Here is a 21,668-nt window from a genome sequence, read left to right on the forward strand (position 1 = left end):
CTAGCCTGAAACTTTTGAGCACCTTTTTATCAAGCACCCCGAAGCAATGTCATTTGAGCCTCTTCTTCTGGAACCAGAAATAGTGCTGGAAGACATCAGTGTTACCAAGGCATTGAAACAAGAAGATACGCAAGATTTTTTAGTAATTAATTCAATGTTTACAAAAATTCAAGACTCTGAACACGACTCTGCTTGTTCTAGCAGCCATTTCACTAGCAGCAGCTTCTCTGAGAGCTTTCACAATGACCAAATCGCTGGAGAAATTACAAGGCAGTCCGACATAAAATATGCTACTATTATCAGCAGCTCCAGATCCAGTGGGCTTTATGAAGAGAAGAAGAATCTCAGGAGTTGTTTTGAGAGATGCTTCTTAGCTGAAGATTCCTTAGTTGCAGGTGCTTTCTCAAGTAGCTCTTGGGAGGTGGGAAACCAGGCTTTTCTCCTGCTGCCTGATCAGCCTGGCAGTCGGCCCAGCAAGACTCTTTCCCTTTCCCTGATTTCTTCAGAGGGGTTTTCAGAGCCTTCAGATCAGGATGACGCCTTCACAGATGGAGGCAGTCGTGAGCGAAGCCTCTATTACCTGGGGATAGCATCACTTGAAAAAAGAGAGAGTGACATTTTTTTAACAGAGAGTTCCGGAGTGATGTGTCAGTTCCACACAGCTGATCTGCTCAGAGACGTGGGGTTCCTTCAGAACACGCCTCCTAGTTTAAATGCATTTATCCAAAGTAGCTTTAAGTATAAAGCCATTGTGCCGTACATGCCTCAGTTCCAGATGCCTGCCGCCAAGGTGCAAGACGCCACAGAGAACAACTCTTAAGTCATCACACCATAACTTGATGCTCATCGTGGCTTTTTAGGTGTTGATATGTTCCCCCATTTCCCCTCTCCTGACTTCTTTCAGGAGCTCTCCTGTTTGGAAGTTGGGTGACTAATCCTGTATTTGAGTCCCAGGATTTCAGCAGGAAGAAATTCTGTTTCTTGACCTAATTGACCTGATTTTCACATGAGGGGCCTTCCTTTATATATTTGATATATAAATATATTCAAATTAGCCTCTGGTGCCAAATAGTTTATTCCTGTTACGCGCACATCCGAGCACCCCGGTGCAGAACTGCCCTTGCCATTGGACTTTGTGCCACAGGCGTTGAAGTGAGGGCTGGCTGGGACCAAACACGGTGCTCAGCCCAGAGGCTCCGTGCCGCGGGCTGTGCCAGGATGGGACCGAGGGCAGCTTTGCCAGCCCTCAGGAGCCGTACCTGGTGCTGCTCCCGTGGCTCGTGTGTGGGCAGAGCACAGCAGCCCCGGCTGGGTGGCCTCAGCGTGTGGCAGGAGCCTTCCTCCAGCTGGGAGAGGCAGAGGAGCTGGGTGTGGAGACTCCCAAACACTACTAAATGGCTGGGAAGGGTTCAAGCAATGTCCCTCAAATAAACACAGCTCCAGTTTCATGCACTTGCTGAATGACACTGTACAGCCTTCTTGTGGCTTGCACCCAGTTCTGTGCCAGCGGGCTCCTTCCAGTTTGTCACTGCCAAACATCTTTGGGGGCATAGCTCGTCTGTTGGCAGTACAGATCCATGCACACGTTTCTCTCTGTTTAGGAGGAAGAAAATCTCTATTTAACATGTTGGCCAACAGCAGTGAAAGAGCTCGCTCTTGCTCTAGGTTTTATTGGGGAGTCCAAGGGCGAGACAGAAAGGAGTGACCTAATCCATAGCGTTAAAGAGCATATTGAAGCAGAAGGTGCCTACATTTTGTCTGGGGGGGAGAAACTCTGATGTGTACAAACTCGGATACTGTACAAGTACCAGTGGCTTTTTTTGTTCGTTTGTTTCTCCAAAATCCTGATATATTGATTGCTTTGCTGGCACCTGCATTTAATTGAGCCTGTGGGTACCCAGATGGTCCACATGAGAAAGCCGTCAGAATTCTGCCCTTCAGTGGTTGAAAGGGAGGCCAGGACCAGTGGAGGCAAACTTGGGGCTCTTTTTACGTTGTCTCTTTTACAGTAAAATGAGAAATGTTCAGCAGCAGCATCAAAGAGCTGTAAGAAGGGCTGTGAGGGCAGAGGCCTGTGCTGAGCAGTGCCTCAGCACATTAAAGATGCCCTGAAGGAGTGACTGTTCTGCTAGGCAAGGACTTGCGGCGCTGCAGCAAGAGGAACAGAGTCAAAAATCTTGGCGCTGCACAACCGCGGGGTGTTACCTGGCTGAAACCGTGCGCTTGGAAGTAGAGCACCCATGTTTTTGTTGACCATGAGATTCTAGTACAAATAGTATTGTGGTAAAACTAACATCTCTTCCAAATCTAATTTGTAAGAACCACAGTAGAAAAGGCAGTAATTTGATCCAAGAATCCTGTATTTTTGATCTGCAGTGGCTATACGGACATGAAGTCAGTTCGTGAGCCATGCTCAGTTCAGCTTTGGCTAGGAGGAAAATCAGATCTTGCATCCCTGCTGTGTTTGTAGGTAAACAAAACCACACACTTACTTGCAAGCCAAATATATTTTTTTCTATTTCATAGCTAATAAATATTTTTGTATACATACTTTTTCAAGGAACTATTTTGAAAAGCTAAGAAAGATGAAAATACTGTGTATTCCTTAGCTAAATTTCTGTAAAACTTACTTGGGGAATTAAAAACAATAGGGCAAAATTCAGCAACAATAGTAAATAGCAGGTGTGTGGAAATATTTTAATATATTAGTGATAAGAAATCCAATGGAGCAGAAGGGACCAAAGCAAGTATATGGTTGCACTTTCAATTTAAGACAATTTAAAAAAAAAAAAACTTTTTCTCAAACAAGCTGCTAACCTGGCTCTTCCTGGGTGTCTGTGTTTTGAATGCCGATATGACCCAAGTCTGATGTGGTTGTTTCAGAAAAATGGGGTGTGCAGGGAGGTAGTTGGCCAAAGCTCCTTGTCACTAGGAAGTGTGATTGGAGCTGCAGGGACGAGCCTGGAGTCTTGAAAAGGCTCCCGTAGGGTTGGGCAGCCTTGTTGCAGGTACCGTAATGGCTGGCTGCTGGCTGCTGTGCTGGAGTAAGCCGTGCTTCTGAAGCCAGCAACAGGAGCAAAGTAAAGCTGTGGTTATCTGCCTGGAGAATGCTAAACCTAGAACGCCTCTGAAGAAAAATCCACTCCTGCCGGTGTGTGGATGTGATGCGGCACAGCCTGCGGGGCCCGGGAGCTGCCCGGGCACTGGGTCCTGCCTCCCTGGCGTTTGCCCACCAGACCCGACGTCCCCTGGGCGCATGAAGCCAGGTGAGTGAGGCTCTGCTGCCCCACCGCACCTCCCCAGCAGCCCCACAGGGACCCCTCGTGCGCTGCATCAGGATTGGGGGTGGAAGACCTCGATTCTCACCTGTCAACCTTCTCGTTAACCTGGTATGTGAGGTGATGTGAACGCTCGAACCGTGGTTTTGTAACAGCTGCCACAGTGCAATCGTGCCGCCTCTGTTTGGAGAGCCCCTCCCTGGGCCCAGCAGCACCCTGTCTGCCAAACCTCCTGGCTGCTGGGAAGGGAAGGGGCCGTACGGCTCCATAAACTGGATAATAAATGCATGGTTCATCACGGAGTGTGGGTTCCTTTAATTATCGTGTCCTGCAGAGTTGTCTGGTTGCATTTGAAGATCTTTCCTGAGAAATGAAAAACCTACACTGATTTTATCGCTGGGTGCTTGTGGCGAGTCCTCATCCAGTAACTGCTGGCACGGGAGCACCCTTAAGTATGGGAGCGATCCGCAGAGCAACTCCAGGAGGGCTTTCCTGGGCTGCAGCCTGTGGGAAAAGGCAGGAGTTAAATCCTGTCCCCTCCATGCAGGGCTCTGATGTGGCTCAGAGCTATCAAACAGGAATTTGATCCCACTCTTCACTTTTCTTCACTTTTGTATGAGGCCCAAGTCTGCATGCCCTGCATCCCCCAGCTGCTGCCTCTGCTCTGCCCACGGCCAGCCTCTGGCTGGGAGAGGAAATGGGGAGCTGGGGCAGCTACAGCTGCGTTTTCTCACCGAGATTTTTTTCCCCTCAGTTTCAGGTCAATTTACTCATTTAACAAAGCTGAGTGCCTTCCGTGCCACATCAGGTAACGTTTTATTCCGTGTTTACAGCAGTCTCCTTTTTTTCACAGGGCAGCCTATGTCCTTGCTTTCTTTATGCGGGAGCAAATCTCGTTTGCTTATTTCTGGGGGTGACAGAGATGGGCAGGTGTCAGAGCATGGGTGTTTTGTGATTTCAGAGGGCTGTTCTCATGGCAGAGCTGCCAGGCAGACAACCCTTCTGCTTTCCCTCAGCGGCTTTGTGTCTGGCTCCGTGTGCCAGGCCCCTGGTCTGCGAACCGGGGCTGGATCTTGGCTGTTGCCTCCCTGCGGCATGGCGAGGGAAGGGAGAAGCCGCAGAAACACCTTTCGGACATCCCGGGGGCACAGCACCACCACACACCCAGGCCCTGGCTACATATTTCTGTTAGCTTCTAGTAGTGAAACCGTCAGTGCTTTCCTATGAATACACCTATGCCTCAGCTACAAAAAACTCGGTGTTATCCCCCTCTTCTACCAGTGCTAGTAAGTTGGTCATTTTGCAGAGATTTTACTTTTACATTTTTTGCCATGGCTCCGTGGCAAGGAAAGGCCTTTTGGTTTAAACAGGAAAAGCAATTAGGAGGATCCATGTGCAGCTTCAGAAGTACATATTAAGCCCCAGAATTAACCTCCTGCAAATTAATTTTGAAGAGCATTCAAGAGTCTAGCTCATTTATCTAAGAAAATTAATGTTTTGCTATTTCTTTTACAGGTCATTTGCAGCTAAAGTTAACTGCCCGTTTTTTTAGTGAGATTGATGTGTGAAGCAGCAAGAAATTGTTTTCCACATTTTGTACATTTGTTAGTCTGTCTTTTGAGTCACTGACCTGTCTAATCAGCCTTGGATTTGAAAGTCTGCAGTAAAATGGGTTCTGTGTTTTTCTTTTCCTCTTGCATAAACTGTGAACTAATTTCTTTTCCAAATGTGGCGTTCACTTCTGGAACATTTACAGTAATCATTTCCCACTGATGAGAATATAACTCAAAACACCACCTCCCAACAGCGTCAGAAGAATTTTGTAATTATTTTTGTGAATAAAATGTTTGTTGTAGATGTTAACGTTGAGTAGCTGTTTGTCTGTCTGAGTTTTCAGAGGCTTTGTGTGAGAGGCAGTCGTGCCCCTGCCGGTGGGTTCCCATGGATGAACCTGGTCTCCGAGCTGTTATTTAAAAGGGGAAAAAATCTTCAGAGTTTCTTTTTCGCAGTTTGCCATGACTGGACCTTGGAGATGACAGAGCTGCTGTATGGTACAAGGTGATTTTGTCAGGAGGCTCCTAGATGTAGGTGCCACCAGCCTGCAGCTGGTCCCGGGCAGGGACAAGGCTCGCACCTGGCTGGGGGTGGCTTCAGCCTGAATGTGAGTCTTTGGTGATGGAGCTGGAGCATTCCCTGTGCTCTCGGCTGCTCCCATCCTCAGTCATTTGTCACCTGGTGTTGGGTGACAGGACCGAATCCCTCCCTCTGCATCGGCTGCTGCTGGGCTCTGCCAGCGCGGGGCTCTGCTTCGGGGGCCTGCTCTGACCTAGACGGATGGATGGGGCCAGGGAGATGGGGCAGGAGGAGACAGGACAGAGCCTTTTATGCGTCTCTCTGTACAAAGAAAGCTGTGAGGTGCTGGGAGAGGATGGCAGCACCTAGCCAGGCCCCAGCTGCCCCCAGCACCCCAGGCCTCCTGGCCCAGCAGCGCTATGCTAGGCCTCGGCGCGGGGAGGCCATGGTGGAGGGCCCGGATCACCCGGCACTGAGGGCTGGGGGAGCTGGGGCTGCTCGGCCTGGGGAGGAGAGAGCTGGGGGAGCTGACCCATGGGTACAGAGAGCTGGGGGAGCTGCCCTGGGTGCAGAGACCCGGGGGGAGCAGACGGGATGCAGCCAGGCCCTTCTTGGTGGTGGCACGGGGAAGTCCTGCCCCAGAGAGGCTGAGAGCGAACAAAATATCCCTGCCCTGGAGGAACCTGTCATCTAAGAGCTTTATCTGGTGGTGAATCACATCTGCTGGTTATAAAAGCGGTCCCTTAATGATTGTGAGCAATTCTCTGAGGAGGAAAGGGAAGCCTGGGCCCAGGAGCAGCGCAGGCCGGCAGCGGGGTGGCACGGAGCAGGGGTGCTGTGAGAGCCCTCCCTGCCCCTCACAGTCACAGGAGGCATTCCCCAGGCTCCCCAAAGCTTCAGAGAAACCTTTCTGTGGGTCTTAGTTTTAAAAATACAGAGCCGAACAGTATATGCTGCAAATAGTTACCCAGACTGTGCTTTTGCTGTGGATTTTCCACTTTCTGTGTACCCTACTGCAGAACACCTAGTTAAAATGCAGATTTCTACTGCATGTCCCATTCCTCCATCCTTCCTTCTGCTAGGAAAGCAACAGGAGTTAATTTTGTCCAGGCTGGAATGAAATCTGAAGGCCCTGATGTGATAAAGCACCGAGTTCCATGCTTGACCCGGTGCCTGCTTGATTTTGGCAGGTGTCATTCAGTTCAGTAATTATCCTAAATAAAAAAAAGGGAATTGTCTGTGTGAGACTCTAATTAATTATGACCCATCAGGAGCTTCTTATGCAAGAGCTGTCATCAGCAAAGCAGGGAAAGGCACTGAGAAACTCTCACTAGGAAATCTGAAAATCAGCCTCAATGGCTTATGAAAGAATGCAGTGCCCCGCTGCTAGGGAATGAATGGAAAAGCAAACGGTGGAGGGAGGTGGAGGAAGGGAGATCCTGGGGGGCTCTTAATGCTGATGAGAAGCCCCGGCCAGCGAGGTCTCTGGGCTGTGCTGAGGCTGCGCGTGGTCGAGGTCCCAGCAGCGCACACCCCTGCTTGTACTGCAGCCATAAATAGAGCGCCTTGTCTGGCCTTTTACCACCCGCAATGCACGGTGCTTCTTTGCACAGTCACGGACGGGTCATTTCTGAATGCAAACTGAGCTAATTTCATTTTTAAAATGTTTTTTAAAGCATCCATTTATGTCTTTAAACCCGAGCAGAGCATTAAGGACAGATACCAAACACAAAACTTTCTGGTGCTACTTTTACAAAGCTGCCTCTCAGCGGAGAAACTCATTTCAATATTGAAACTAGCGGCTTGTCAGCGATGTCGCTCTGTGAAGAAGAATGGATGTGATGGGGGAGCCAAGGAACAGACTTGCTGTTAGTTCTCCCAAATCAAAGCTGGCAAGGCAGTGCTGGGAGACACGCATAGGTGGGCAGGAGACACAGCACAGGCTGGGGCTTGTGGTGGAAAGACACACGCAGTGACTGACTTCAAGCTTCAAATGATGATTAAAGATCTGGGCCAGAAGAGCTTGGTGATTAAATAATTATTTAGTTTTTGGCCTGCCTAATGTCAGGAGTGAGCTGCAGAGACCTGATGCTGCTTTGCCAGAACAGCTTGCCACCCCTCTGCCCCCAGCCACGCGGCGATGAAAACCCCTTTCCTAAAGTCCCCGGTACAGATTTATGGCTGCAGAGAGATTTCTTCCTACGGCTGTATCTGAGGGATGTTTGCTGAGTTTGTTTTTTGTTTTCACTTCACAGGATTTTGAAATGCACTCTGAAAATGTATGCCACATTTTATTTGCTGCCCGTCTCATAAACATGGGTCCCTTTTGCTCTTTTTCTGATCAGTTAGATATGAAAAGAGATGGTGAATTAGGAGCCCTGTCCTTATCGCTCTGCGATGACTAACATCCAATTTCCTGTCTGGGGTTTCAATAGATTGCTCTCTAAACCACATGGAGCTATCTAGCTGCAGCAGCCACTCCTACGTTGTTGCATTAGCAAGGTTAAAACTGCACGAGCGTTTGCAGAGATCTAAATTCAGCACATCTGAAGATATATTTCAAGGTGAGCGCTGCTTTGTGGCCCCCTCGCAGTGCTGTCCAGAGCCATTAAGCGGTGACAGGGACCAGGAACACAAGCCAGGCTGGTGTCAGGGGCCGAGGCAAATGGTAAGAGCCCACTACTAGCGAGAAATGAGCTCTTTAAAGCTTGCCTAGCTGTAACGAGCAAAGGGAGGAGAAATTCTGCTTCGGTGATGGTGCTGACAGCATTGGGAAGAACAGATTTCTGCCCTACACTTTCCCAGCTGCCCACGCACCCTGCGCATCCATCGCTGAAGCCCTCCACCCTGCTTGTGCCATCACCGTCAGACACCAACCAGCCGGCCGCGTGTTCGGCGCTCCTCTCTGCTACTGTTGAATCCATGGGAAAACACAGGGGGCTTCAGAGAGCAAACATTTCCACTGCTGTCACGTGTGTTAGCAAAACAAACCGTTAGCGCTGAGCTTAATACGCGCCACCCAGATCACAGCCTCGGCCTGCACAGCAGCCCCTACCTGCTGCTGAAGTGGCAGCGTTTGCCTTCCTTGCTCTTAAGGGCTGTTGTTTATTTGATCTTGTTTTCATCTACCTCATTTGTCTTGGATCAGTTATTGCCAAGCTAAAACACAGAAGGCTTTCTTTCTTTTTTTTTTTTTAATTTGCTCTGGTTTTTTGTAGTGCAGTGCGTGAAGGACGGAGGGACTTTTCTTGCCAATGGGGGATCTTTTGTCACTCCAAAAAAAAAATATATAAAAAAAACACAGGATTAGGGTCTAAAGTCTAAACGGGTAGTGCATTGGTATATTTTTAGAGAGCTGATGTTAGTTAGCTGAGTCTAGTAAATTATTTTGCAAAATTGTTGCTTTTAGCGCAGCTGTACCCTGGCTGGATTAGACACACTTTTTGGAGGTGCTTTTCTAAACCTTAGCAGTAAAAAATCTAGATGCAAACAAGAAAGCCAGATAAGACCTTATCTTTGTAACCCTCCTGACAGGCCGGAAAATCACTTCGCTGGGCGTTTATCAGATTGAACCTGCAGGTCGTGTGTCTGCCTGCCCCAGCACAGGGTCCCTGGAAGAGCAGGCGCAGGACCGGTAACGGCAGACGGCTACGAATGGCTCGGGCCCTGTTTATGGCATTTGGAGGCCCAGAAGGGGAAAAAAACAAATTCTGGCTCCAGTCATTTAAAGGCCACGATTCCTAGGGAGAGCAGCAATGCGTCAGCAGCCGAGATGAGTGACTGGAGAAAGGGCTCAGCAGCACAGGAGCAGTGGCAGCCAGCACAAAGGGCTGCGTGCATCCCGCTGCGGGATTTATCTCTTTCAGGAAAAACACTGCAACGTACAAATCGAATTGTGGCCCTTAACAGGCAATTTGGAGCCACCCATTATTCAAGTCTGATGAAAACACAGTGAGAGCTGAAGGTGTGAAATGGCGGGGACCTCTCTTCTAGACACCTCAGGGACTTCTGCGATGAAAGGCATCGCCGGCCCGTTCACGGCCATCGCTCTAGGCTCAGATTGCAGAGCAAGACCTGGAAAAGGAGGCCAAAGTCTGCAGAAGAGGTGTCGGTTTCAGTCCCTGTGGCAGTGTGAGAGATGGGCTGATATTGCTGTACGTGCCTCCTGCAGCTGATAGAGCGACTGTGACCTGTGACGTGGCTGCTGTCATCTGTACTGGTAGCAAAGAGCTCTGCGAGGCGAGGGAAGGTGTAAGTGGGAAGGGGGGGGTCAGGGGCTCGCAGGCGTCGGGTGTGCATCTGGGCGCCCCTGGGCAGGCAGCAGCAGCAGCTCTGTGACAACTGTGGTGTGTTTTCTGGTGGTTCACAGAGAAACAGTCAGCGAGGACACGGAGTGGGCACCAGCACTCCCGGTAAGCACCCTCTGCGGGCACAAATCACTTCCTGGCAATAAGTCCATGCAATAAACGATCCAAGACCATGAATTACATCGCAGGGCAGTGAGACAACCTGGCAGGGCACCGAGGGCACTCTCAGGTCTTTACGGCCCTGGCGTGGCACAGCCCCTGCCCGAGCCTTCCCTGCAGCCCCATCACCCTGCTGCTCCCAGCCCGAGCACGGCTGCCCTCCGGACCTCGGGACCTCGGCTTGGGAATGTGCCCGGAGGAATGGCGAGGGTGATGGGGGCCCCAGTAAAACAGATCAGGCCTAAATCTGATAAAAAGCAATAGCCGATTTATTTATTTATTTACTTGAGATCCCTCAACGTGCTTTCTCCTAGGCAGCCGTAAGGAAATGGTATGCAGAACAGATGATCTGGATGAATATATATCCAGTTTGGGCGGGTGATTTTGCAAATACCCTGCCAGAAAAAATACTGCGTGAACAGAATCGTAAAATGACTGAGGCTGGAGGGGCCCCCGGGGGCTCCCCGCTCACAGCAGGGCAGCGAGAGCGGGCTCCTCGCAGCGCGCCCACCGGGGTTGTGAGAGCTGGCCAAGGGTACGGGGCAGCTGGCAAAAACATTCTGTTCTGTGGAAAATGGGTTGTGCAAGGATTGTCCTTTGGGACTGCATCAGTTGGTGTGGGAAAAGAATGGCCCACTGAACGACTGGGATGGAATTTTATCGAAATTTGTCGTTGTAACAGGTATCTGCTAAGGGTAAATGATCTTAGCCTATATTTTATAGTAGGGTTGACCCTCTAATATCTGTTTCAAAGTAAATCCGTTTTCCTCTTCCATGTAAAATACTGTTTACTTACATTAAGTACACTTTGCAAAATCAAACATTTCCCAACGGATGAAGAATGCTAGCTTTAATACCAGGGCTTTATTTCTTGTACAATACATGTATTGCTCGTGATCAGATCAGTTCGTTAGATGGATCTTTAGCTGGTTCCTCTGTAAAACACAGGGGCCTTCCAGCCTTGTCTCTTATGCAAGACGAGCTGAAAAATACTGTTAGTGGCTATTTTTTTCACAGAACTCATCCACACCTAGCCAACAGAGCAGCCCTCCCTCCCACAGTTTTACAAACTGGGCTGGAAGTACCAACACGCGGGTTTGGGCTGCCAGCCAGGGAGCCCTCACCGGGAGGATTAATGTCCAGCAGCAGGTTCCCGCTGCCGGCTGTGACCCTGACCCTCGCCCTGCACTTTTCACCTTGACCCTCTCAGGGATTTAGGTTTTCAGGTAGGGCCGGGCTGAATGAATCAGCTCTCGGTGCCTCACAGCCCTGCCAGCGAACGCTGGGAGGCTGAGGGGGAGGAAGAGGAGTGAAGTGCTCGTACGCAGCAGTGTAAACAAGGAAGGCTGCGGAAAAGCTGCAGAACTGCTGGATAAATGGCATCAGCTATTTCCTTGCTAAATACTCTGCCTGAAGGAAACAGTCTTGTCCTGCCCTCCCTGGTGAAATCAATACCGATCCTTCGGGGGCAGTGGTTACAGTGGTGACTTTTGGTCCTATCACGAAAGCAGCTGTTGAACCTTGAAGTGAATGAATGAGAACATCCAGCATTTCTGGGGCATAAAGGCAACAAGGCATAAAATAATCCACCTTCCTCCTGGCGTCTTTTTCTGCTTCGTTATGTGTGATTTACACGGCATCCAGCTCTTCCCAGCTAATGTCTACGATGCCCCAAGGCTATGAATTCCCCCGGTGCCCAACCTCCCTTTTAGAGCCTGGTCTATAGAGGCTGTAACATTGCACCAGCAGTGAGAACCAAAGGTTGTGGTCAAATTTCTTTCAGAAGGAGAGCTCACCAATGGAATTACCCTCACTGGCCTTAGATTGGAAGAAAACCGTTCATGCCACCCCTGGCCCCTGGCCCCACCTAGCATCCTGAGTGCTGCGAGCTACACGTGCGTGCTGGCTGATAAATGACGGCTTCCCGTGGCTGCACCCCGACCTCGGCTTTGCTTTAGGGCTGCAGAGAAACCAGGCTCTGTTTAAAAGCTGCACTGCATTTTAGAAGACTTTTAAATTAATAAAATGAGCTTCAGAGGTTTAGTAAGCTGCTGCTGTTTTTCATAAGAAAACCTAGCTGATCATTCCTACAGCGGGCAGTGTACTTAGACCTGCCTGCCCTGGGAGTCAGGAGTCAGGCTCAGCCCGTCTTCTCTCGGCTCTTGGAAGCAAAAGCAGCAACTCTGCCAGCATTAAATGTGGACGGTAAATTTCACTGCCCGATCTCAGGATCACAGCAGCCATCACAGCCCATCCTATTCCCCGGTGCTTGATATGTGAGAGCTTCCTCAGCTATTTCAGCTGCAGTGGAAGGGCAGAGATGGGAGCACAAGCTGTCATTAATTATGCCCAACGAATTAATTCACTGGTCTCTTACAGCATTCAGTGTATTTGTTTCCTCCCCCTATTTCCATGCTGCCCTATAAATCTCCCACCTGTCTGCAGCCTCCCATCACCTTTCACCTTATTTCCCTTGCTGGCACCAAGGCCTTTAGGGGAGAGAGGAACCACAAAGCTGCTTTGGTTGCAGCAGAGGGGGAGGCACTGGGCACCTTCTCCACGTGGTGCTGGCAGTAGCAAGACATCTCCTGGTCATCTCTTTGGTAAGAAGAGGAACTCTGGAGGGCTTGCAGAAAGTCATGCAAAGGAAAAGGATGGGAAGCACCTCCTCAGTGGCAGTTCTGGGATGGTGGAGGGCACAGGAGCCACAGGAACTGAGAAACCTTTCTGCCAGCGGTGTCCTTCGTAGTGCGACACCAACTAACCAAGCAGCACAGCACGGCTGGGGGAGGGAAGTAATTTCACCTTAGAGACAGGAAAATTTTCCTTTTGGCAGTGAAGTAAGGGCTGTATTCCCCTTATTTTTAGCATTGCTAATACCAGCCGTCCTCATTCAAAAACACAGTTGCTTTTACTCCCTCTCTATTTTAATAGGAAACATATCTTCTTTTTACTGTTTTGACAATACCTTGCTGAAGCCATTTATTCTATTCTATACAAGCTCTCCCACCACATTTATCGCCAAGGTATCTGAGTGCATTAAGCAAAATGACTAGCATCTGCCAGCTGATTTTTTCCCTCATAGTCTCTTCAGAGAAAAAAAAAATGGATACAACAGTGTCCTATTTTGGTAGGTGGGATTTTTTCCCATCCTCTTTTGCATATACATTGCCCTATTTTTTTTTTTGTTGTAGAGAAAGCAAAGCTCAAGAGATGTACACTTCTTATGGAACAGCAAGTGGTGACATTTAATGGCACTTCTTGTTTCATTGCATATCCTGGGATTTGATCCTGTGACAGCTCTACCTGCTGACCACAGAGCCATAGCATCCCTCCTCTGACTGCCAGCCACGACGGTGTCAGTGGCGCCCTTCATCCTGCTGGGTCACCTTCTGGCTATGGTGGGCTCGGAGCACGGAGTGATAGCAAGGTGAGAATGCTGCACTTGATTTTATGGGCAATTAGAGCCTAGGGTGGTTGTTGGTGGTGTTCGGCAGTGTCCTGTATGCTCGCTGGCGTTTCTGAAGTGCTGCGAGCTTCCTTTCCAGTCACATCACAGTGATGAAGACATGCCTAATATTGGTCAGGTCATCGTACACCAGAATGGGACAGAAATGGTAAGTCATCACCTGCAGACGCTGAAAAACATTACTCAGACTCTGGTAAGGGAGAGCTCAGTGTCAACAACACATCCAAAAATACTCTCATGTTGCCGCCTGAGCTGACCGCTTGCGCATGGCCTCCACATCGCTGGCACCTGGGGGTTTGTCAGCGGACGGCAGTCCACTGACCGGCAGGGTGAGAGGTGTAGCGGTGGAGGAACAAGGCCCCATTACTGGGACACAGATGTCCCCCTACAGAGAGCATTCGAAGCCTCTGAGTAATTATCCTGTCAGTTCCTGTAAGGAAGGCAGTGGGATCCCAGGGCCTAAAGCTTAAACGTGAAGCGACTCAAGGGAGAATGAGAACAGATGCCTCCCTCCTACCTCCTGAGGAAGAGATCAGTTCATCGCTGCCATTAAAACTGTTTCATCTGTATGCCTTGGCCTAAATTTGTGCTGGGCTCTGAGCTTTACCTCGGGGAGAGGCGCTTGTAGGAGTTCTCTGGGCAGCTTCTCTGTGGGCTTGTACAGGAATGGGGGGCCTGGCCGCGAACACCGGCTGGACAACCTGATGTGCCCCCAGGTGGGAATCTTCAGAACTTGCCTGCCACTGTGTGTGTCTGAAAGTTAAAGACACGTCTGCAGAGCATGGCGAAAGCATTGATCATGTAGTATTTGTCCACATAAGTCACGCACAATCCTTTCTCTTGGCTGGCAGGATATCGGTCAAATTTGTGAGCCTTGAGTCCTTTAGGATGTTTAGAGCTTCTCAAAAATGAAATATTTGTGTTCAGGAGTGCTATTTGGTAAATAATACAGCAGTGTAAGACCAGCAAACTTCGCAGCTTTCAGCATTCAGTTGCAGTGCAGATTATGAGCTCTCAGGGTCAGTGGAATATCTTAATGCCACGGACGACTTCTTGAAGTAGGCTTGGCAGACTTGGGAGTGGAAGATAAGAATAACTCAGCCTGTGATATGATCACAGCATGAGCTCTAAGAAATTTCTTAATTTCATCCTCCCAGTATCAGCCTTTGCTATCAGCGTTTGTTTCCAATAGGATGTCAGAAAGCTGGAGATCTGCAAAGAGAGGAGGATCATGGCAGTCATGGCCAGGTCCTCCTCCACCGGGGGAAGCTCCGTTGTCCGCTGGGAGGCCTCGGAGCTCGGTCGGTGTTCCCGAACCAGCATTACTGGTGGATGGTCTTGTTGCCGGGGAGCTAAAAGGTACTGCACGCTGCCTGGAGGCTGCGGGGGGCTAAGAGCAAGACTCTTATTTTCTTGGACTTGCAGTCAAGAAGACAAGGTTTTCTTTTAGTATTAGAGCCATTTTATTTGTCCTGTCGTGACTTATGTACAGTCAGTGCTCATTTAGTTAAGCAGAACTTAGAGGTGATGTTCCTAAATGCTCCACACCCAACAATCAAGGACTTAACTCCTTACCGTAAGTGATGGACACTGAATTCACTAGCCAATGCTAAAATTATTTCAAAAATTACTAGTTTTATTCAAGTGCAAACTATATGAAACTCTCAAGGTTGAGATGTATTTTGCAAGGAAGGAAATGTGGGAATCACCCGAACCTAGAACACAGAGATTAAATCTGGAATGTATGGAAGGGTTGCTGACCTCGACCTCACTGCAGAGTTTCACGACATTAATACCCTCACACTCCAGAATTTTCATCAGAATTTTTATGTGTGACTCTCTGAACAAGGCAGCATACAGAGGGGAAAAAAAAAAAAATCTTGCTTCTACTCAGTGCTCCTGTGTGTAACCAAAAATTTTATTTCAAATGGAAAAAGAAGGGCTGATGTGATCCTTAGATGTGCAAATAGGAAGCAGGGAGTGAGAGTGGCAATGTGATTTATGGAACTGATAAGACTGCTATCAGAATACTAGAAATAGTTTTGCAGCCCAAATATTGTAAAATGTATTTACAGGTTTTGAGAGGCCTAGAAAAAAAAAATGCAAAAATATATGTTTGAAGAGTGGAGAAAATGCCACGTATAAGGAATTTAAAGAGCTTGATCTCTTTATTTTACCAGAAAGAGGAGTAAGCTGTGGTTTGATTACCGTGTTAAATACTGTTAGAGTTTTTGGTTCACCAGGGAAGGGCACAATAAGAAACACTGCTTGAAAGCTGAAGTCAGACAAGTTCAAATCGGAGTCTTAAGTACATATTTTCTTGTTGTCAGTGAGCAAACAGTAGAACAGACTACCAGCTGGTGACTTCTCTGATGTCCTGTCTTCTGACTCAGACTGGGTGGCTTTGGGAAATATGCTTTTCTCAGACACACAGTGCTGAGCGGGGGGAACTGGTGACGGCCTATGAAGTGCAGAAGGTTAGACCAGACCTGGTGCTGGTCTAGCTTGTGTCTTCTGGAGGCAATTGAGACTTGTGCACCTTATTCTTTCTGAAAAGTGGGTGCCTATTTCTTTCTGTTGTCACATAACTAAAATGAAGGTGTTCCCTACCAAGGGTGAAGCTCAGGGTAGGGAATGTCTGCATATTGGTGCAAACCAGTATGTGTCCATCCATGTCGGGCAGTGCCATGTGGCCATAAATCACCCCAGGACTTTGGGACCAAGAGCGCCAGGCTCACAGCTCTATCTCAAGCACAGTTCCTGCACACAGTGCCACACAGGCTGCTTTGGCCACTGTGGCTTTGCACTGGGGTGAATTATCCCCCCGAGAGCTGCTTATTAAAGCAGTACAACACAAAGTGGTGTTGCTCTGCAGGAACTGGAGGTGGTCACAGAGAGAAACATCCAGGTGGCCACTCTGCAAGGTGACAGCTCCTGTTTCTGCTGGAACTCAGCTGAGTCCCTGTTGGCCCTACCTCTGACATCCTGCTTTTACATGAGAACAAAATGCAGCTCATGCAACTGAACGTAAGCATCCTGGGTTCCACTTCCAACCAAGAAAGTACATTAGGAAGAGCTCTCCAAGATAAAGTGGTGCAAATCTTTCTTTTTTTTTGAGATTGCAGGCTCAATAGGCAATGAAATGTCAGGAGCGGTATTTTATTGGCAAAGAAAAGGATGAGATGATAAGTGTTAAAGGTGCAAAACAATTCCACGGGAATGCTTTTCAGTTGCTGTAAAAAATCTGGCATTACAGCATCATGTATTCTTGGAGGTTACCTTTCTTCTTTGCTCTTGTTTGTGATGTGAGGTAATGGAAGGAATATGGTACATACAAATCATCATTTGAGTTATAACTATTAGCAGCCTTACACTCTTTTACATTACAGAAATAAATTCCACCTTATTCAAGAATGGAAAAAAGTTAAAAATGGAACTTTTACTGGTCATTAGTAATATATGCTGTGTATGCTAAAAAGCTACCTAAATGTATTTTATGGAAATCCAGCAAGCAGTTATTAACTTTTCATTTTACCACAATGTAACTAAATTGCTATAGAGGCAATCTTTTTTTTTTTTTTTTTTTTTTTTCCCTCCCCTATTTATGATCGTGGTACAAAACTTTCATTCAATATTGTTCTCTTACCCTGCATCACATAAAGACTGGTTTATCAAGATCTGGTCTGGCCTGCACTGAATCTATGGGATGCTCGGCTAGGGGATAGTACTTCAGCAAGAACTACAACACAGCAGCTTTCTGTTCAGCTTGCAGACACTGTAGTCATTAATCACTGAAATCGAGGCTCCGTGTCATCTACAAGTAGTAAATTTAACTTGTAATTCAAAGGGGTTTACAATGGCTACATTTTATTTTTGGATTCTGAGGTTTTGGGGAGTTGGAGCTGCTCCTTTCAAGCCTTTTAAATGTTGCTCCTCAACTGCGGAGGGAAGAAAATTACTCTTTTAAAATCCGAACCGAGTTACATCATTAGATTGCTCGGCCTTTGATAAGGACCTCGGACAGCCAAAGACCTACCAACGTACCGAACACCCCCAGACCCAGCACCAAACACGTTCCGGCAGCAGTCAGCCCCGGTGAAGTGACGCCTAAAATTCCCCATCGGAGGTGTCCCGGCTCCGGGGCAGCCCTGTCACGGCCGCGCCCGGCTCCTGCCCCGCGCCCCGTCAGGGGGCCGAGGGCGACGGTTCCCGGGGCCAGCCTTGAGCCCGCCTCGGCCCGGCGATAACGACGGCGGCCGGGCTCCGGTGCTCCCCGCTCCGCTCCTGTGCAGCCGCCCGCGGCTGCCGGGCAGCGCAGGCCGCTCGGCGCCCCTCGGGTGTCACCGGGAGGGGCTCCGGCCTCGGCGGGCCGAGTGCCGCCGTGAGGGCTCCGGCCGTACCCGGGGCCGGCAGCGCCGCCCCGGCCGTGCCCGCCGCGCTCCTCACGGGCGGCGCTCGCCCCTCCCGCCGCCTGCCGGGGCTGAGGCGAGCCCGCCCCGCGGCCGCGGGGGAAGGCGCCGCTGCCTGCCGGCAGCCCGCGGCCGGGGAGCGGAGCGGAGCGGAGGGAGCGGAGCGGCCGAGGCAGGTGCTGGCTCCGGTAGCTCCGCCGCGCTCGGTTGCCGCCGCTGCCATTGCCGGCGGTGAGGAGCGGAGGAGCCCCGGAGGAGCGGCGGTGGCGGCGGGCTGAGGGCGAGCCCAGCCCCGCGGCGAGCCGGGCTCAGCTCCGCGGGCACGACGCCGGGCTGCCGCCGGAGGTAAGCGCCCCCCGGATCCGCCGTGCCCCGGGGTTGGGAGCACGGGACTGGGGACCCCCGGGCCGGGGGTGCCGGGGGCTGCGAGCCGGGGGCTGCCGGGGGCTGCCGGCCCCCTGCGGGCTGCCCTCCGCCGGCTGGGCGGGCAAACGCCGTAGTCGCTCGTCGGTTGTTTTCGGTGGTTTCGGTAAGTTTGGTGGCGTGGAGTCGCCTGGCATTGGGAATTGGTAGTCTTTTTTTTTTTTTTTCCCCCTTTATTTATTTATTTAAGGGGGAAAAAATATGTTTTTTTTTTTTTTTATGTGTTTTTTTTTTTTTTTTGTTTCAAGTGTTCTACTGGAATTGTTCTATTCCTAGAGCTGTGGAGGGAAGGGGGTGCCAGGGCTGAGCCTCACACGCCGCCGTCGTGTCCCCGAGGCCGTGGAGCGGGGCCGCGTGTGCCCGCCGTGCGGTGGTAGAGGGGCCCTGTGGCCCCTTCCCTCAGGTCAGGGCTCCCCCCGCGTTGATTTCTCTGTGGCGTTTTCCCTTCTAGGCTTTGCTGCTATGCACCACGTTGGCTAGAGGGTGGTTTGAGTGCATTTGTGTGCCCGGTTCTCCTTCCCTCAGTTCAGTGCCCGGAGGCTCGGGAAGTTTGGTGCTTGCCCAGGGCACGGCCCCGCAGCCCCAGCGGTGCTGCCTTCTGCTCCTGCCCGAGGGCGAGGGGTGGAAGTGGGCCCCGAGAGGCTCCAGAGGCTCTGGCTCCTTACCAGGGCATCCCCAGCGGCCACCTGTGCTGAGGAGGGAAGTCCTGGTAGATTTCTGTGTTCTCTTAGCAGCAGAATGCGTATCGTGGCTTGTGTTTTTTCCTCTCTGAAACTCAGACGTCCAGAGGAAGCGACAGTGAATAAGCCGAATAATTGCATTTGCAGGTTTTAAATCCAGCGACCCAGAGAAGTTCTTACGCGGCTTTGAGCGAGGGCCTTGTTTGCTGCGTCCCTCGCAATCGGCTGCAGAGGTGGTGGCCAGATTGTAAACAAATCTCTGATTTATAACTCATCTAGACCCTAAGCTCTTTAGTACAAAGAGTGCTTTCCTCATACGCTATTAAGTATACTGGCTGCATATAGCAGATTATTCATAGTAATTACCTGTCTGTTTCTCATGTCATCTGATCTGCCTTAGTGTGTTACCACCTGCCTGCTCAGGTACGCCAAGCTACATCAGTACCTTGTTTTATTCCTGTCCTTGGACATCTTGGATTCCAGTAAACCATTTTAATGTAATGTTTAAATTTGAGCCTGAACTAAAATACAAGATTCAGCCTCGCTTGGCTGCTGCTTCCAAAAACATGCTGAGGTTGAATTTGCACTTAGGTGCAAAGTTCAAGCTCAGAATACAGTGTCACGGACGTAGGAAGTGGACCAAATCCTGGTCCTGTGCTGTTTTGGACCCTTTTCTCATTTTCTGGTAGCAAAGAGGGTGATGCAAATACATCCCGTTCTCTTTTAGGTGCTAACTTTGTCTTTGTGCCAGCTCCTCCTCTTGCCCAGCGCTGGCAGCTTTGTGTCCTGGACCTTCCCACACCTCAGCAACCTTGGTGCTTCCCAACAACTTGGAACTCACACGTAGGCCTCCCCTTCTTCAATATTCAAATCCTTACTGAAGAGCCTTACGTATCTATCAGGAAGCTTATAACAGATTAGCTGACTAATCGTCTCTATGAACAGTAGTCTTATTTAAAAGTCTTACAATCAACTATCTTTCATATTTAAAATGGGTAACCCTGGGTAGAATCATCAAATCCTTCCCAAAACGGCAGTTTTTGGTGCTGATAACTTGGCCAGTTGGGATGACCCGCTTTATCCACACAAAGCTGCCTCGGAGTTATCCACACAGCGCAAGCTATCGCTACGGCTCCTCTGGGTTCTTTGTAATAGTACAGTGTATATTTATTATTAGTGTACAGTTATTAGCAGGAAGAAATCAAGTCTAGGTGACGTGCTCTGCAGTGCATCTGGTTCTGGGCGTTGTGTAGAAAATGTGCTTGGCAGCTGTGCTGCTTGGAAGTGCCCTCTGCATCTGGGAGCACTGGTGTGGCCGCTTTTAATGCCACTTCCCCAATTTCGTGCGCATTTACAGAGCAGGCGGTTAGCAGCCAGCATCCAGAAAGGAACGCTCTCAGAACTTCCTTCAACTTCTGTTTTGTAACGTGAAACTTCCCGTGCTTGCACAGCACGAGGGGGGTTTATTGCACTGCTAGCACCGCTTGTTCTGTGTGTAATGGGCTCGTGGTGTCAGGCTTAAGGGAAATTCACGGTACAGACGTGGTAGTTCTTGTGCATTGAGGAAAACAGAGACAAAATGGTGTGGAGAGACACCTTTATTTGTTTAAATGAAGTGCCTATAGTGCAGGAGATAAAGCATGCAGGTCTTCACGCTGGCTACATCAGTAAATGAAATTGTATAATTATGACAGTGGGATAAATATAGCCTCAGCAGATGGAAAGAAAACTATTGGAAAGGCATGGAACTGAGGATATGAAAGAACTCCCCTAAACTGGAAGGCTATTGCAAACAAATGTGTGTCTGCATGTATTAAATATCGCTTCTAAGGCAAAAGGATATTAATCTGATGTTATTACTCATGCTCTTTTTTTTTTTCTTTCTGTATTTCTCCCAGTTTAGAGAATTAAAATAATTTGTCAGCTTCACTTTCAGATGCTTGCTGCTGTAATGTTTTGGTTTCAGGCAATGCAGAGGAATGGTTATGTAGCTGGTTTAGGTAAAATATTTTAACTGAACTCCTTAATTATGAAAATATTTTCCAGCTCTAAAAGCTTGTTTAAAAAAAAAAAAAAAAGAAAAAAGGGATTTAATTGATAGTATCACTCTGCTTGCTAAAAATATGCATGAAAGGCCTGCTTCTCGTTTCTCTTAGAGCCGTTCTGTGGCTGTGCAATTCCACAGGTTCTGTTTGTCTGCAAGCCCTAGGTGCCATCACATCTCAAGATATTTGGTAGTATATTTCCTTTATTCAGGGTAACAGGGTGGGATGATGGTATAGAGAAGGTTTGTTCAGAACCTTTCTCCTGGTAATATGATACAAGAAAAAGTGGGCATGCGGTGGAATTGGAAAGATTCAAGACCGTTATTTTTCTTTATGAGGTGTGGAATTAGATTGAAGGACTATTTGCCAGAGCGTTCTGGAAGCACAGGACTTGGCCAGATCCAAAATCATTTCTGTAAGTCACAGAAGAGTCCGGAAATATGCAAAACTTTGCAAATACTAGAGACAGTTTTGGAGTGTTAGAAGAGATGTAAACGTCTGCCCTTCATAGCTGAAGCCAGTCTCTGAGAAATAAGGCCGGGAGGAAACTTTCTAGAGAGCAGATTATTCAGTGCCTGCCTGCAGTGGAATTTCTTGCGCTTCCTGTTGCAGCATCTGGCGTTACTGCCAGTGATGGGAAATAGATTAGTGGATCATGATGGATTAGAGCTGTGGCTATTCAGATGCTTAAAAAGTGTAATTCTGTCAGAGCACGTGTGCGCTCCGAGTTGGGCTTTTTCTCACGTTTGAGCACCGACAATACACTTTGTCTTAATATTAACTCAGGAGGACCTAGAAAAATCGCACACAACTGTCTTTTTCTCC

At 49.1% G+C, this 21,668-nt stretch overlaps 2 protein-coding genes across 10 annotated transcripts in view; both read left to right on the forward strand.

Moving 5' to 3' along the window:
- LEPR (leptin receptor) overlaps window positions 1–5,147 on the forward strand; it is a 47,942-nt gene extending 42,795 nt beyond the window's left edge. For all 7 annotated transcript variants that reach the window (XM_040564995.1, XM_040564998.1, XM_040564997.1 and 4 more), the window contains one exon: window positions 5–5,147. In XM_040564995.1, the coding sequence (XP_040420929.1) occupies window positions 5–820 (816 nt within the window). In that variant the 3' untranslated portion in view covers window positions 821–5,147. The remainder of the gene's footprint in view (window positions 1–4) is intronic.
- A 7,231-nt stretch (window positions 5,148–12,378) lies between these two features.
- Window positions 12,379–21,668, forward strand: part of PDE4B (phosphodiesterase 4B) — a 192,326-nt gene continuing 183,036 nt past the window's right edge. The window contains exons 1-2 of one of the 3 annotated variants that reach the window (XM_040565348.1): window positions 12,379–12,420; window positions 13,012–13,247. In XM_040565348.1, coding sequence (XP_040421282.1) covers window positions 13,216–13,247 — 32 coding nt within the window. In that variant the 5' untranslated portion in view covers window positions 12,379–12,420; window positions 13,012–13,215. Of the gene's footprint in view, window positions 12,421–13,011; window positions 13,248–17,825; window positions 18,041–21,668 lie in introns of those variants that run through there. The other 2 variants (XM_040565349.1, XM_040565350.1) reach the window with 2 other exon arrangements.

Source organism: Cygnus olor, chromosome 8 (genome assembly GCF_009769625.2).
Source record: "Cygnus olor isolate bCygOlo1 chromosome 8, bCygOlo1.pri.v2, whole genome shotgun sequence".
Classification (NCBI taxonomy): domain Eukaryota; kingdom Metazoa; phylum Chordata; class Aves; order Anseriformes; family Anatidae; genus Cygnus; species Cygnus olor.